This window comes from Cyanidioschyzon merolae, chromosome 17 (genome assembly GCF_000091205.1).
Source record: "Cyanidioschyzon merolae strain 10D DNA, chromosome 17, complete genome".
NCBI classification, from domain to species: domain Eukaryota; phylum Rhodophyta; class Bangiophyceae; order Cyanidiales; family Cyanidiaceae; genus Cyanidioschyzon; species Cyanidioschyzon merolae.
In genome coordinates this window covers 1182479-1198306 of record NC_010143.1, presented here as the reverse complement: position 1 = coordinate 1198306, position 15828 = coordinate 1182479, and the positions used below count along the sequence as shown (strand labels likewise).

The following is a 15828-nucleotide window of genomic DNA, read 5'->3' as shown; positions in this document are numbered from 1 at the left end:
GCGGCCTCCGATACCGTGTCGCTGTTGCCGGAAGACGCCCCAGAGGTATTTTGAAACTCGCTCCGATACCACCACGAAATGCATAGGTTATGAGCAGGCTTTCGTTGATAAATACGCCGCGTACGGACGCGCGGCCTCCGATACCGTGTCGCTGTTGCCGGAAGACGCCCCAGAGGTATTTTGAAACTCGCTCCGATACCACCACGAAATGCATAGGTTATGAGCAGGCTTTCGTTGATGCGCATGCAAACCAATCTCTCGCACTTGTCTGGACGTTGTTCTTCACAATGTTGTAATCGGTGCATCGACCAAGCATTCCTTCAGGCTCTGCGGGGTTCCGTTGCGGCCGTAATCCACACAAGGGACCTGCTCAATCATCGAATGCAGTCAGGATCCGTCGTGTCAACAGCGAGAATCCTGCTCAGGCGAGAACACTGACTCGCGGTGGTGGGTATCAGCAACCAAATATGTAGTCGAGAGCCCGCTGAACGGGACTCGATCATGATCTTCGCTGGTGCAGGTGAAAGCCAACATTTGGACAAAAGGTTACCGCCTTCCATCGAGCAACGTGTATGTGCATCTTCGTGTCCTGCAGTAGAAACGACACCTTGGTGCATTGATTGGAGGCCTTCCAGGCTCGAAGCAACTCTTCCGATTCGAGCAGCATACCGTACCTATATGAGAAGAAGGCAGCCGCGTAGTTTCAGTTCGCGGATTTGCCGGCATCTGCGGAATATGAAGCATTGCGTCGGCACCGAGGAAGCTCGTTGTATGCCAAGCACCCAGATAACGATTCTGTAGAATAGACAGGAGCATCGTGCTGGATGTTTTGGAGGGTAATTATTCAGATCGCATGGTCGGCGAACGCTCACGGAAAAGAATGCGGAGCTGCTTTGACACCAGAAGCCTGGACATTGGCCTATACCAAGAAAATGGATGCGCGAAGCGAACAACAGAACCGAATACACTACCGTCTATCAGAGAGACTGTGGCATTCCTTTGGCAACAGAAGCGAGCATACTTCTTTTCGCCAAGAAAATGGATACGACAAGAACGCAGCAGAGCCAAATACATTCGATCGGAAAGAATGTGGATATGCGTTGCCACCAAAAGCGAACATACTTCTCTCAACGATAAACACCGGGAAGCATGCTTCGTTACCAGCGTCATATCCATAATAACGAACATCACAAGACGATCCACGAGGACGATCGAAACCGCAGCGGTACGCGGACTGCTGCCGTAGTGCACGTGCGCCCCGCTGCCCAGGTGGTATTGTCCGCGGGGGGGCGCGTCGACCCGCCACAGCCAACAGTTTCAGGGTCCGAGTCTGGTGCTCGCCGAAACACAAGTCCCGTAACCAGCACTGGATATTCTCTAATTGGCGGAACGAACGGACGAGCAGACCGACGGGCAAACAGTTCCGACTTGGGTCTGTTTTGGCGGCAAGTACGATGAGTGGCGGGGCTCGCGAAGGTAACGGTTTGGAGTTTTACGGCGGCTCGAGTGTGCCGTACAGCACCGGGCCGTCGACACTCTATCAGGACAATGCGGTGAGCGTTGCCCCGGCCTGGTCGACGGTTAGGGAACCCCAGCGGCACCCTAGTGCGACAACGAGCTGGCACGCCCGCAGTGCCTCTTTTGAACTGGGAAGGGCGCTCTCCGGAGCGTCTGTGGGAGAAGACGAACCACCGCTGCTGGAAGAGCTGGGGATCCATCCTGAAGCCATTTGGCGCAAGAGCCTTCAGGTTCTCAACCCGCTCCGCCGTTTTGAAAAATCATTCGCTGACGAACCGGATATGGCTGGGCCCCTGCTGTACGCTTTTCTACTGGGCATGGCGCTGCTCTTGCGAGGAAAAGTACACTTTGGTGTGATCTATGGTATTGCGATTGTCGGTTGTCTTAGCATCTACTTGGTGTTGAACCTCATGGCAGGTAGAGAACTTGATCTCTATCGTATCGTAAGTGTTCTGGGCTACGGGCTGCTACCTATTGTGGTACTGGCGTTCTTGGTATTATTGGTGCCACCGCTCGCGTTCCGGGCGATTATGGCCGGCGTTGCTGTGCTCTGGTGCACCAGCACGGCAAGCAGAATATTCACTGCCGTTCTCGCAATCCCTGCGGGGAACTGGCCCCTGGTGGCGTATCCTGTAGGTCTCTGGTACACCTCGTTCGCATTGATAACAGTGTTCTGAGATGCGCTGCAGCCGACATAGCGGGCTCGGTCGTGCAGGATCCTCGCGAGCGCCCTCGAGCCTCAACTTGTAGACGCGCGGTCATATCGTCCTCGTTCGGAATGATGCGGAAACGGATTCCAAATCCGTATCTAGCATTCAATAGACTTGAGTATTTGCGGTAACACGGACACGCTGGTCTACCTCCTGTTTCACTAATTGTTCGCGACACTATCGGATCGGTGGTGGCAATTCATGCGCAAGGAACACGAAGTAACCATCGCCGGTGTCGCTCGCTCTTACGCTTCTGAAGCCGGGTTCAGGTTCCCTTCGAGATGGACACGCCTTCAGAACTTGCTGCAGCCTAGTTCTGGGCGGCGAAAAGCGCCTCTGCACTGCGGCGCTACAGTGGATGCTCAAGCACTGCACCGTCGTGCTGCCTACTGGTCTGTCGCACGACGGATTCGTCTTGTAAGAGCAAGGACGCCAAGATATGATTTCATCTCTCTCCGATGCTGCTCCAGTGATTGGGCGAGAGCGCAGAACGCTGCGCGACTCCGTCTCGATGCGTACGCAAATCAGTCTCTCCAGGGACGCTGCAACGGCCCATACGACGCGGGCATTGGACCTGGTTGCAGGTGTGGCTAGCATTCGCGACGATGCATCGAGAACGAGCGCCCCGAACTACCTGGTACGTACAACTGCGCCTCGCTGTCGCAAAGAACACCATGTGCTGTGAATCAACATGCCTGTCTTTGCCACCGTCGACAACGAGTGGTGCATCGAGAGGGTACCGCACGCGGCCCGCCAGGCTGCGAGTACATAGCGCTGCCAGCTTGCAAGCCATGTGCCCTGTCGCTATGCTGTCGCCTGAGATGGTGCACTACACGTGCAACATAGACGTTTGAACTACGGCACATGTCAGACACCTCTCTGAATCGATTGCATCAAATATATCTGGATTCGTATACATCAGAGACACGGATTCAGTCATTTTCAAAGAGCCAACTGCATCTTTGCGGTGCCAGTTGCGAATCGCTCCCAACGTTTCCAGCATAAACGCTGTAAATCCCGTGTGTTGATGATGTAGATTGTACGGACCTGGATTCTTCGGCCAATATCAACTGATCCCGGGGATTCCTGCTCGAAGACAAGCGCAAGGAGACCCCCCGGTGCTGTTCCTGGCAGTGCTGGTAGAACTTGATCAAAAGTGCTCCTTCTAGCGAAGCAGGGATTCCAGTGTCCATAGACGGCCGATATTTACTCTCAGCTACGATCTGAAGCGTTCCGGAAACCACACAAGATAAGCGTGATCGCGCACAGCTTCAGCAGCAGCAGCAGCAGCAACTGTCGCTGCCCGTCCTTGATTCGACACAAGAACGTATGCACATACACCAAGACACAGCAGTCCACACTGGATTGCCCCGCTCTGCCTCGCTCCAGGCGCTGCAGAGCGTCCGTCCCTACGAGCCGGCGATCGCCTGCACCGACCAACGAACGAGCAAACCAGGACTAGCCTCTACACGGTCATGATATCTTTTTCTTTGGCGCGCATGATTTCATCGACTTTTGCCTCAAATCGCTTGATCATTTTCGTGAGCTCATCCTGGGCGTCAGCGCTCAAATCCTTGCTGATTTCGCTCCCTTTCTCGAGCTTTTTCACCGCATCCACGCCGGTGCGACGGATATTGCGCAAGGCAACGCGGCTTTCCTCTGCCATTTCCTTGGCAGCCTTGACGAGCTGCTTTCGTCGCTCTTCGGTAAGCGGTGGCACGTTCAGTCGTATCACGTTGCCGTCGTTGGATGGAGTCAGTCCTAGGTCACTTTCCGCAATGGTACGCTCAATGTCCCCTAGACACGACTTGTCGTATGGTTCAATCTGGAGGGCGGTACTAGACGGCGTCGATATACTCGCTAGTTGGAGCAGCGGTGTGTCAACCCCGTAGTACTTGACCTGGATGCGGTTCAGTAAGGCAGGCGAGGCACGACTCGTTCGAATCGCTGCCAGGTTATTCCGGAGCGAGACGATAGTCTTCTCCATCTTCTGCTCACAGTCGACCTGAATGCCTTTCAAGGAATCGGTGCCTTCGACGCAACGTAAGCGCAGCGCCGCGTGTACCCGGGCCTGTGGACGACGTCGCAGCGGCACCAGCGGAGCACCCTTCCCCAGCAGCCGCGGACGCTCCCAGCGCCCGGACGCTGGCGAGCTCGCTTGAGCTACCCGGACACTCAGCGGCGCGATAAAAGAGACACTTTCTCTGGGAGACTTCATCCGTCGAAGGTCAGCGACGTGAGCAGCGCACCGATGCTGACGAGGAACCGCTGCCGGGAGACGCCGTTGACCCAAAAAAGGCCCTGCCCCAAAACATACACCAATCTGTATATTTATGGAATGCACTGAATGCATGCCGTCTCCGCCGCTGGACCATGCGTCAGCGGCTGGTCTACGTGTAGACATGATCAGCGATACGAAGAATGTTTCATGAACATGGAGGACAAATGTATCTGTCTACACGTTGACGCCACCTGGGCTTTTTTGACCGGCATCCTGCGATCGGTTTCAGTTTCTTCCTGTACATCTCGAGCCTGAGAGGTTGCTACTTAAAGTTAGATGGCGTCAGCTCCGCAGGTGTCGTCTATAGTACCACACATCCCCTGATATTGATTGCACCGTTAAAGTCTCGATTCACAGACTCCTTGCGTGCATTGCCGCGGGTGGAAGTCACCATTGCAAGGAGTCCTCGAACGCTTGCGCTCTGTGCAATTTGGTGCTGTATCAGTTCTCAGGGCTTTTCTATCGCCGAGACGCTCCGCTGGGTCTTCTCCATCTCGACCTTTTACATTGTACGCCCCAGCTGATGTCTTAATTTTTGAAAATAAACGTTCTTGTTTATGCTCACAGGAACGGACCTTCACGGATGGACAAGGACTTGTGGAAGAAACACGAAGTGCTTCGGTTTGTTGCGGTGTGCTGAGCGCTTCAGCGATTTTCCCAGTGCAGCGGTAATAACTTTTCACGATAGACAAAACTCCTTTGCTGGATTCAAAAATTCGAGGGGTAATAAGGAATAAAAAGCAGCCCTGACCGGATAAAATCGGCAACAGCTCGGACACGAGAAGAACGGTGAAATGTCGCGTTGTCCAATGGAAGGACGTCACCAGACATCAAGGAAAAGTCTTTAGTGCTTGGACAAACTGGTTGGCGCTAGTGCATGAGTCTTTTTTACGAGCGAAACTGAGGCCACCAAATACATCTTCTAAAGCTAGAATAAATGATAATGTCCTCGTTGTCTTCGCGTTCGATCGAACGTCCAACAGGGCCCTTCTCCGCGAATATCCGTACGCGCTCCGACCGCTTCATCCGAAGAAAGCGACATCGACTGCGGAAATAGAACGACGTTCCAGCGCTTCACACGAGTCGTGACATTCCATGAACTATGTTTTAGTTGCGATTTCGGTAGATGCCCGTATGTGCAACTGGACTTCTTTGTGATTTTATCCCAGTATTTATAGGACGACACGAACAAGCTGATGATAAACAGAAGCACCCGTGGCGTATATCATCGTTGATTTTGGTTTCTGTGAGGTAATCAACGGGTCGTTTTCCACGAATGACCACAAACACGCTTTGATAATACCATCTTTTTGGCGCGGAGCGTATCTACTTGTTGCGCTCAGTGTTCCCCAGTCATCAGAGTACTATGATGTGACCGACTCGGAAGAGGAATGCAGTCCCCTTGCACTATTCAGTAGAGAATATATCCTACGGGCAATTCGTCTACGATCTCTCCAATACATTACATCTTGACGTCGATGGCCTGCTATCCACCGCAGCGGTGGTGAAACGGGTATGAGTCTGGGCGCTAGCGACTCGCCGCAGCACCATGCGTCCTCATCGGTACGACTACCTCATACCCCTGCATCTATGACAAAGCCGTGGTGCCCCTCGGGAAAACTAGGGGCAGCGCACCTAGCAGCGACGTGACAAGTGTCCACCAGAACACGCAGCACCCGAAAGCTCGTCGGATCGAGCGACGAGATACACCCAACGAGAAGATCGATCTCGAGCTCGCCCAGAAACGCTGCAGCGCTCGTGAGGGACCAGACGTCGATTCCGCGACTACCTACAACGAGCATGCTTCCGGAAACACCAGATCTCATGCGTACCAGACGTCGATTCCACGACTACCTACAACGAGCATGCTTCCGGAAACACCAGATCTCATGCGTACCAGACGTCGATTCCACGACTACCTACAACGAGCGTGCTTCCGGAAACACCAGATCCCATGCATTGACTTCAGACTACACCATCAAACGCCCGGCCTTTGCCCCAGCATTAACACCAGGCAGTCAAAGCAGCTTACGCTGGCAACGAACGTACCAGCAAGCAGCACGGGAGTATGCATCGAGTCCAACGGTGCGCACTGGACGACGAAAGCACCTCCTCCTGCATAGCGCTCTCGAGCGCAAGCACGGCCCCTGGTGTACCTGGTTGAACGAAGGCCCAACACAGACGCAGGCAGGAGCGATTCCCAGCCGAGGCGGCAGCGGATGCTACCGCGCTGTCGCCGCTCAAGCCTGCTACGCCCTGCCAGCCAGGTGCTTTCCGCATGAGCTGGCAGCCGAGGTGCTGATGCGGAGCTTCGGGCGACAACGTTTCTCATTAGGACTGTGGGTATGCGCGGTGTATACGCTGATAATCTGTGCATCATTATGTATCGGTATTTCGCAGAGTTTTTTGCCTGCAGCGGTGCGGCGCAGCGTGAAGGCACTCCACGTTGACGTAGTAGCACCCTGGAACGCATCATCGTTGCCGCTAGAGCTTTTAGAAGGCATACGCAGAATATATTCAGATCGCTTGTTCTGGAGTTTATTGGACCAGATCGCGGACGGGACTGATCTACTTCGCAGCGCTAACTCGGACTCGGAGCGCGAGCTCAGTGCCATACGCTGGCTGCGAACGCGGCTGGAGCTTGCGTGGACCGCAGCTGCCGCTGATCTGACTTCCTCAGTAGAGGCTGACGCGTTGACTGCAGCGGTTCGCCAAGCGTGGAGAAGTTTGGAAGTACTCGTTGTCCAGCGTGTTTACGCCGCACGCCTACAGCTCCATGAGCGTTTGGAGACGGACGATCGCGATCAGCTGGAGCCCGCTCTGAACGCAGTAGACTCCACGTGGGTACTCCTCGTATGCGGTGCGGAACGCATCCCGATCGCCGATGAAGCAGCGCTCGCTTCCCTTGGTCATCATGTTGATGCTTGTCGCAGTCGCTTCCCGCGAAACATAGACGAGGTACATCGCTGGAATCTTGCCTCCCAACGCTTCCTGCTGCCGTCGGATACGGTCCTGGGCTGTGTCGGTGGCAGTGCAGCAGCGCCGCATGTCCCGGGCGACAAACGCTGGACCGATCAGTCTGGTACTGAACCGCTCATCGCTGCCATTCTGTACACAGATGTTTTCCGTGACGATGCGTTCTCCGCTTTTCATCGTGCAGTCCGTGAACGTGCCCAGAACTGCGAGCTCGTCTACGTCATTCGGATGCGGAGAGCGGCACCGAGTCGAGCGGCGCTAACGGCCGACTTTTCCAGTGACGCGACGCAGATGATGTCATTAAGCGGCTACACAGTAGAGCTGGCGCTGAAAAGCTCCGATTACGTGGTGCTAGACACGAAGCAGAACGAGACGCTCTGGTTGCAGCGCAACAAGACGCAACATGTCAGACAGCGTGGTGCCGCAGGATCTGTTGCGATCGACATTCAGGACCTCGATAAGGATGAAATCCAAGCGACTCTGGATGCGCTGCTCATGCAATCGCTTTGGTCGGAAGCGACGAAGCACACTGGTGCATCTGAAACGCTAGAGGAGTTGCTGATGGACCTGACGGGATCGCTGCTGCAGGGTATCGAGCAGCTGGGCAATGATCTTCCGAGCATTGGCGCCGCTCTCTGGAAGGAGGCCAAGGCAGAGCCTTCGTTTGCGGCTTCCGTGGCGCAAAGCCGAGCTCTGCTCACAGCGTCTGCGGAGAACCTCAGTCGCCTGCATCCTGAACTGCACTGGGACAACCTGCCTTCGGTCTTATTTCTCAATGGACGACAGGTCAGCCCAGACGCTTCATCGGTGGCGCTCTGTGCCGCCAGCATCGCTGCCGCACATTTGGCTGCTTACCGTATCTGGGACATGATGGATCCGCTGAAAACAGCGGCGATTGATGATCGAGAACGCTTTCTTGCGAACATCACCCATCGTCAAAGCGAAGCTGAAGCAAGTACGACAATCGTCGATACGCGCCTCTACCTACCGGCACTCTTAGATTGTACAGAGGAATCCGACAGCGATCCTGTACAATCGGTGGAGCAGCTTTTCATTTTCCGCCTGAATGACATAGAGCGGGATCGCAAATACCAGAACTGGAGTCCGAGCTTCCAGGAGCTGCTGCAGAGCCCCAGCGCAAAGGCATTTCCGAAACTACGTCGAAACGCTTTCCGGCTGGTGGCCTTTGTGAACCCAGGCTCCGCGGCTGGACTCGAAGCGTCCGCTCAGTTGATCCAATGGGTCAAGAACCGCGACCCCGTCCTTCCCTTTCAGATATCGCTGGTGCTGGTGCCACCGCATGAGGCAGCGTACCGGTGGAACGCTTCAGCCGGTGACACCGCGGGTGCACCACGCTCTCCTTGGTCGCGCGCTCTGGGCATGCTGAGGTCGCTGGGATGGAGACGCGGTGATCTCCAGTCGCCTGGGGAGCTCCCCCCAAGGCGCTCTCCATTGGAACCGTCAACGGATGCGGTCATCTGCCGAGCAGTATACTACTTGCTGCATGTGCGGCGTTCCCGACGAGCAGCGGCCTCGTTTCTGAGCGAGTTGCACGCAACGGTACAGCGGGAACACCCGCTCGCTGCACTGTGGATGCTGCAGGGACTCGGGGGCCGCTCGAGCACCATCGCGCTGCCGCCGTTACCACCAAGAGCTGACCAGGTCCGACGCGTCTTCCTCCAGACAGCAGCGGGCATGCAAGCGGCTTCTCCGAATCAGACCTCGTCCAGCTTCGATGCCGAACACGACTACGAATCGCTGATTCTACATCCGCACGGCAAGAAGCGAGTCTTGGGTGCGTTGTTCGGTCTCCGCAGCGGCGGCGCTGCTGCTGCTGCAAAGGTTCACGACTCGAGCCAGTGCGCGATGCTGGTGCACGCGGAAGTACGCACTCGTCAGTGGCTACGGAGCATTGGTCTGCCTGCCGATACGTCAGCGTTGCTAGCTCTGAATGGAAAGCGCATCGGCGACCTTGCAAAGGATCCCGTAGATGCGTCCACCGTCTTTCGATACCTGAACGCTGAAGTGCAGCGACTCGCTGAGCTGACACGCGCGGGACTCGCTCCCGACGCAGCCTGTGTGGACGACGTTGTCTACCAGACATCGAGCTGGCGCACATCGACAACGGTCACACCAGGGCCGTATCCATCGCCTAGACGCAAGGAGAGCGCCACTGCTGCGGTTCTGGCAACGAGACTGGTGCTTGTGCCGGCCTTTGAGACGCAGTTGCTCTCAGCAACATCCCAGCTGGTCTCGGGATCGACAGCGCTACAGCAGGAGCACATCGAGCAGGGCCTGCAGTCGATTGCACTGCTCTGGGATGCGCTCTTTGCACAGCAGCAACAGCATACCCAGGGCGATGCAGTGCATCTCCTGAACATCCCGTATCGCTTGGCAGTTGTGGATGCGGCTGACGCCCACGACGATGGATGCCAGCCGCCATTGACCGTGTGGCTTCTTCTCGACCTGGATACAACTTTCGGCTGCAGGTTTCTCCACGATGCGATGCGCGTACTCGCGGAACAGCAGTGGACGCAACCGTCACACCATCCGGGAGCAGCTGCATGGCCGTCTGCGGTACGACTCGGGCTCTTTCATACGGGTCTCCAGGCGGGCCCAGTTGCTCGATCGCTTATGCAGCTGTGGACAGCGACACCTGCGAATGCGTCGCGCTCTTCGATGCAACTCGATGACGCCCTGAGACGGCGCCTGGAGCGCATCTGTGGTGGCGTGGAGGTGAGCCCTGCATCCACAGCGCCTACCCTAACGGGCACACCAGCACCAAATTGGCTCCGATTGTTGTTCTCTGGCGGCTGGGGCGTCGACCCAGGTCAACTAGCGCTCGTTGTCAACGGTAGACGGTATCGAATCGATCGGGACGAGGTTTGGGCACATCACGCCGCTGCGCTCTTCAAGGCTGTCCTCCAGCGGGAAGCGGCTCTGATGGAGGCTCGTTGCGGCTCGTACATCATTCGGCAAACAAAGCCGCTATCTGGGCGCTGCAGCCCTGTGGATCAGTCGCATCAAGCGGATGCGGTCTTGATCTCCACGATCCTCGCAGACGTTTTGGATGGAAGCTGCAGGCCCAGTGGCGGATCGCTTCTAGTGCAGCAGTCGCCCAGCGAGCTACCGCTTGACTCGCTTCGTCGTTTGCGGCACCTGGTGCCTGCACTGCGGTATCGCAAGGCGCCCGCAGTACCCAGGCAGCACACTGGAAGCGCGCTGCGAGCAGAGGGCCTCATTGCACCATTCACAGCCGCTGATGCTTCGTTCACCCTGGTGCTACGCAAGTTACTTGGCGAAGCACTCGACGCTGAACTCGATGTCACGCTGAACCCGCGACTCCAGTGGCGAGGCGATGACGGACGCCTGCTCCAGCCGCGGTACGTACGCTCCAAGCTGGTGACGCGTTTCGCAGATGCCCTGGCGAACGGTACCAGCGCCAGCGTCATCTTCGATCGACTTGCCGAGCACCGGATCCACAGCGTTCACCTGCGGACACCAGCAACCTGGTTCACAACAGTGCAGCATGCTGAGCTGGATCCAGACAATGTGGCACTGGTGCAGTGGGCACCCCCAGGTACGCCTTCGCATCGCTCCATTCGATACGAACTGAGCAAGCTCATCGTAGAGGGCTTCGTCGTCGATCGGCAGCCGTCTACACGAGCACCTGGCCTCGCGTTACGCCTGGAGCAGCATGGCGGCATTCGACACCCGGATCACTGCAGTCGTGAGCGTCGGTCTCGGGTCGAGACTGTCGTGATGGAGGGTTCCGGCTACTTTCAGCTGGCATTGACACCGGGCATTTGGCGTCTTGTGCCGATACCGATTCCCTCGGCGTTCGGGAGGCAACGCGATGACCTCTCGATTGCCCTTGTCGAGGCGCAACGCGCGCCTTATGCCGCTAGACTTGTGGACCTGCAGCCGATCGATGCCAGCAACGCCACGTTATTGGTTGTGGACGACTTGTGGGGCCAGTCGACACAGTCACAGCCGCTGCTGCTATTGCGTGTGGCGCACCTGCAACGTACCTGGTATGAGCGCGTCTGGGCGCTCGTCGCTGCCCTTCGGACGTCGTCACAAGTGCAGCGTCGCGAGCGTCTCTGTCTACCGCCGAGCGCATCATCGTCGTCGTCATCATCAGCGGACAAGCGTCCTCTGATACATCTGTTCTCGATTGCCTCTGGGCATTTGTACGAACGACTGCTTCGAATCATGATGCTGAGTGCGGTCCGAGCGACACCGAGGTATCGCTGCAAGTTCTGGCTGGTGGGCAACTTTCTGTCGCCCAGGTTTCGTGCCCAGTTGCCACGACTAGCACATCGCCTCGGCTTCGACTACGAACTGGTATGGTATGCCTGGCCTCGATGGCTACGGCCGCAGCACGAGAAACAGCGCCTGATCTGGGCGTATAAGATTTTATTCCTAGATGTTTTGTTCCCGTCGGATGTGGAACGTATCATCTTCATCGATTCGGATCAAGTGGTTCGCGGTGACCTCGGTGAGCTCTGGGAGCTGGCCCTCGGATCACGTGCTGTCTACGGTTTCGTGCCGTTTTGTGACGATCGTCCCGAAATGGATGCGTATCGGTTTTGGAAGCGAGGATTCTGGGCGAAACACCTACGCGGGCAACCGTACCACATATCAGCGTTGTTCGTTGTTGATCTGAAACGTTTTCGCGCACACCGTGCCGGTGACACGCTTCGAGCGTTGTACCAGAGACTGAGCGCCGATCCAGAGTCGCTTTCGAATTTGGACCAGGATCTGCCGAACTATGCAAGTGTGCCGCTGGCTGAGCAAAGCGGTACCATGAACGCTGCTGAACCGCTGGTTCCCCTCGAATCCCTACCGTCCGAATGGCTCTGGTGCGAGACCTGGTGCAGCGAACAGAGCAAGGCTCGTGCCAAAACCATTGATCTCTGTAATAATCCGAGTACACACGAGTCGAAACTCGAAAGCGCTCGCCGTATCATTCCGCATTGGGACGAACTGGATACAGAGGCTACCGCAGCAGCGACGCTGGTCGATGACCACGCCTGGGAAGCATTCGTTGCACAGCGGGAGCAATCGATGCACCCTACCCGTCATGATGAGCTACGCTGAGCACAAAAGGCGCCCGGGAGCACCAGCGATGCTGCAGCATAGCCGGGTCGCTGCTGGGCACACGTTTGTCCTCGCCAAGGCGCCAGCGAGTCGGAATGTGGAGGCAGGTGCTCAGCTGCAGCAGCAGCAGCAGCAGCAGAGGACTCAAGAGGCAGCTGCAGCGCTTGTGCGTAGCCGCTTTATGGCAATGTCGCTGGCCGGTGGCGACGGTGTTGCGATACCACGGGTACACTCGTCGTTGTAGCAGTTGCTGTTGTTCCCGGAATGCTCGCACGGACGTGTTCTGCATACCTGCTATGATGTGTGCTTGACGCCCCGATCCGCTCTGGGGATCCCTAGGGAAACACATGGGTCTACAGCAGAGCGGGTGTCGTAGCCCCGGTTGCCGAAGACAACCGCGCACTCGGGTGAGCATCATCATCAGCAGGCAGCTACACTGCACCGATCCTGCACCATGAACGAAGCCACATAAGAAAACGCTCCAGCAGTGCGTTTGTGCGTCGCCCACGGTACCCTGCGCTGACGCCTCTGGCAACTGCCGTGGCCCCAGTGGCGGCCGTGTTCATGACACCCCGGGCGCCTGCTTGTGGTGCATACCCGAACTCAGCATCCTGCGAGCGCCAGAGGCGTCGTGCGCCACCCAGGAATGCAGGCATAGGCACGCTGTTGTGTGAAGCGCATTTGGTGATAAAGTGCCGGGCATGGAGCGCGTTATGCGCAACACTTGTCCTTCACAGTGTCTATGGAGGGAGGGTTTCTCGTGACGCAAAAAAGCATCCGGTCATTCGAAAGCAGATCCTGGTTGCTCCGAAGTTCGTGCATCACAAAGCATACAATGCTAAACTCGCATGACACCGCACGATGCCGCCAAGTTTTCTTGTGTGAAGCGCTACGATATAGTAGGCGATGCATACACGATATGGAAAGGTTGAGACTCGCATAAGCGCAGCGATACTGCGACACCAACAAGTGATACAACTGGAGCGAAGACGGGTCGTGCACCCTCTGTATCCAGCGGATTCGGGACTTGTCGTCGCCGTGCATATGCAGTTGTTGTTGTTGTTGTTGTTGCTGATCAGATGCCGTTTCAGGACGGCGCCTTGACGCAAAATCGAACCTGAAGCCCTGGAAAACGATGGACACCGCGTGCCTGTGCGGAGAGCGCTGTCGGACGGGCCTTGACGCAAACGTTCGTGGATCACCACCAGCCATCGCTTTGTGCAACGACCGAGCAGCACATATGCAGGATGGGTCGCGAGTTGACACCGGCCACGGCACCGCAACGCGCAGCTGTCTTCGCATGGAGGCTGCGGAAACGGTGACATATCCAGCGTCTATTCGAGGCATGTCACCAGACCAGGAGGTTCCCCGGAAGGACCAAGCCGTCGATCTCGACGGAAAGTTTCGTATGGGATTCGGGGAACTTGGCGGCGTCTAGAGAGAAAAGATGGTCGCTTGTCCGGTTACGGAGCGTCATCGCATACCCAGACGACAATATACCCGTGTCGCCTGAACGCGGAACACTGAACTACTCGCTCTGAACCTATTTTTCAATGTTGTTTCCGAGCGTGCTTTGGATCTGCAACCTCGAGACTCCGTGTGCAATGATATCGGCGTCCGGATTCATACATGACTTTTCTGATGCTCGATCGGCTTTTTGGAGTGGATTCTCTGATGTATGGCGGGTTGAATTCCACCGGTGACGGGCATCAAGATGACGTGGAACGCCCTCGAACAGGCATTTTTAAAATAACCGCAATCATCGCCCAGTTCACATGTAGAAGCATCCACGCTTCTGCGTTCCTGACGCGTAGCATTTTCAAATCATAAATGGTACGAGTTTTCGATCGTTCTTTTCAGAATGAAAACACCCGCAATTATCGCCCAATTCACATGTACGAGCCTCGACATTTCTGCGTTCCTGACGCGTAGCATGTTCAAATCACAAATGGTACGAGTTTTCGATCTTTCTTTTCAAGCAAACAACAGCGTGCGTCCAAAGATCTCCGTCGCATGACTTTGACGAGCGAAGAACCTCGACGGCGTCCCTTGACGATTTCTTCACAAGCTCCTGCCGACCAGTTCGTGACCTTCTCAAATCACATGATCGATTCCGTTGCGACGATAAATCCTCATCTCATTGTGGCTATCGACGAAACGGCAGGCCCGCAGCAGCCCTATGATCCATCTCGTGGGGTATACTTCCGGAGACTTCCGGCTCTTCTCTGTGTGTATGTGTGTGTGTGCGTAGAAAAGGGTCTAGAATTCGGACTTCGTTATCACAGCGATCCCTTTCAGTACAGAGTGCGTCGTCGATTCGCGTCATGGGACCAGCGACAGTTGCAAAGTTTCGTATGCTTCCACCAGTCTTAATTTTTCTCGCGATTCTTGCGTGTCATCATGGAAAACATCGCGTTCTGCAAATCCTCTATCGCACGAGTAAGCATGCGCTCGCGCTTCCACCAGAAAGCATATTCACGGACAGCATCGCCCAGAACGACGCGGTAATTCCGCACTATGGTATATGGCGCCAACACGGAGAGACGCACCGAGGCAAGCCCTCTGTGCTCATGAAGAACAACTGCCGAGAGATGGAGCAAGCGTTCAAGCACTGCAGTGCAGCTTCCAGAGAAGGCGATACGGCGGACATACGAGGGCACGCCGCTCCCGCAATCAACCACAGGCTAGCATGCCAGTTCCGAATCGCACATCGATGCTGTATACGAACAAGAAGAGCCAAATCGAGAATGAAGCGCAGATGGAAACGTCCGTATATGCACCGCTTGCGCCTACAACAACCCCAGGTACGGAAACCGTCACGCGATCGCCGCCATGGACATCCCTATTGACACCCGTCGAATGCTATGAATGACGTACACTAATTCCCCGATTTCGTATCGGGATCGCTGCGGTCGTTATCCTCATCATCAACACCCTTTCGAATGCTAGGAACGACGAATGCCCATTGTCCATCTCGAAAACACATCCGTGTGTCACTGGGTTCCTCGACGGTGCTGTCCGCATTCGCCCAACACCAAAGATAGATATATATGACTATAATTGTTTATTACTATACAATTCTGATCAGGAAACAGTACGAGGCGCCCGGAGACGTCTGGGATGGTTCCTCGACGGTGCTGTCCGCAATCGCCCAACACCAAAGGTAGATATATATTGCTATAGTTGTTTATTACTATACAATTCTGATCAGGAAACAGTACGAGGCGCCCGGAGACGTCT

At 55.9% G+C, this 15828-nt stretch overlaps 3 protein-coding genes and 1 non-coding gene across 4 annotated transcripts, besides 1 other annotated feature; 2 read left to right on the top strand and 2 right to left on the bottom strand.

The window, feature by feature from the left end:
* Positions 1 to 1454: 1454 nt before the first annotated feature.
* CYME_CMQ462C (hypothetical protein, conserved) lies at positions 1455 to 2195 on the top strand (the record flags this gene model as incomplete). The annotated part of the gene is made up of 1 exon (XM_005538264.1): positions 1455 to 2195. One exon carries the CDS (start codon positions 1455 to 1457, stop codon positions 2193 to 2195), a length of 741 nt encoding a protein of 246 aa, XP_005538321.1.
* Positions 2196 to 3693: 1498 nt separating this feature from the next.
* Positions 3694 to 4446, bottom strand: CYME_CMQ461C (chloroplast ribosome releasing factor RRF; the record flags this gene model as incomplete). The annotated part of the gene is made up of 1 exon (XM_005538263.1): positions 3694 to 4446. One exon carries the CDS (start codon positions 4444 to 4446, stop codon positions 3694 to 3696), a length of 753 nt encoding a protein of 250 aa, XP_005538320.1.
* A 1140-nt stretch (positions 4447 to 5586) lies between these two features.
* Positions 5587 to 6675: a sequence feature (possible transcribed region).
* Positions 6310 to 12588, top strand: CYME_CMQ459C (UDP-glucose:glycoprotein glucosyltransferase, precursor; the record flags this gene model as incomplete). Its single annotated transcript, XM_005538262.1, has 1 exon — positions 6310 to 12588. The coding sequence occupies one exon, from the start codon at positions 6310 to 6312 to the stop codon at positions 12586 to 12588; it is 6279 nt and encodes a 2092-aa protein (XP_005538319.1).
* On the bottom strand, positions 11879 to 15554 carry CYME_CMQ458T. The gene has a single exon (XR_002461591.1). It is a non-coding gene; the product is annotated as a hypothetical transcript (transcript).
* Positions 15555 to 15828: the final 274 nt, after the last annotated feature.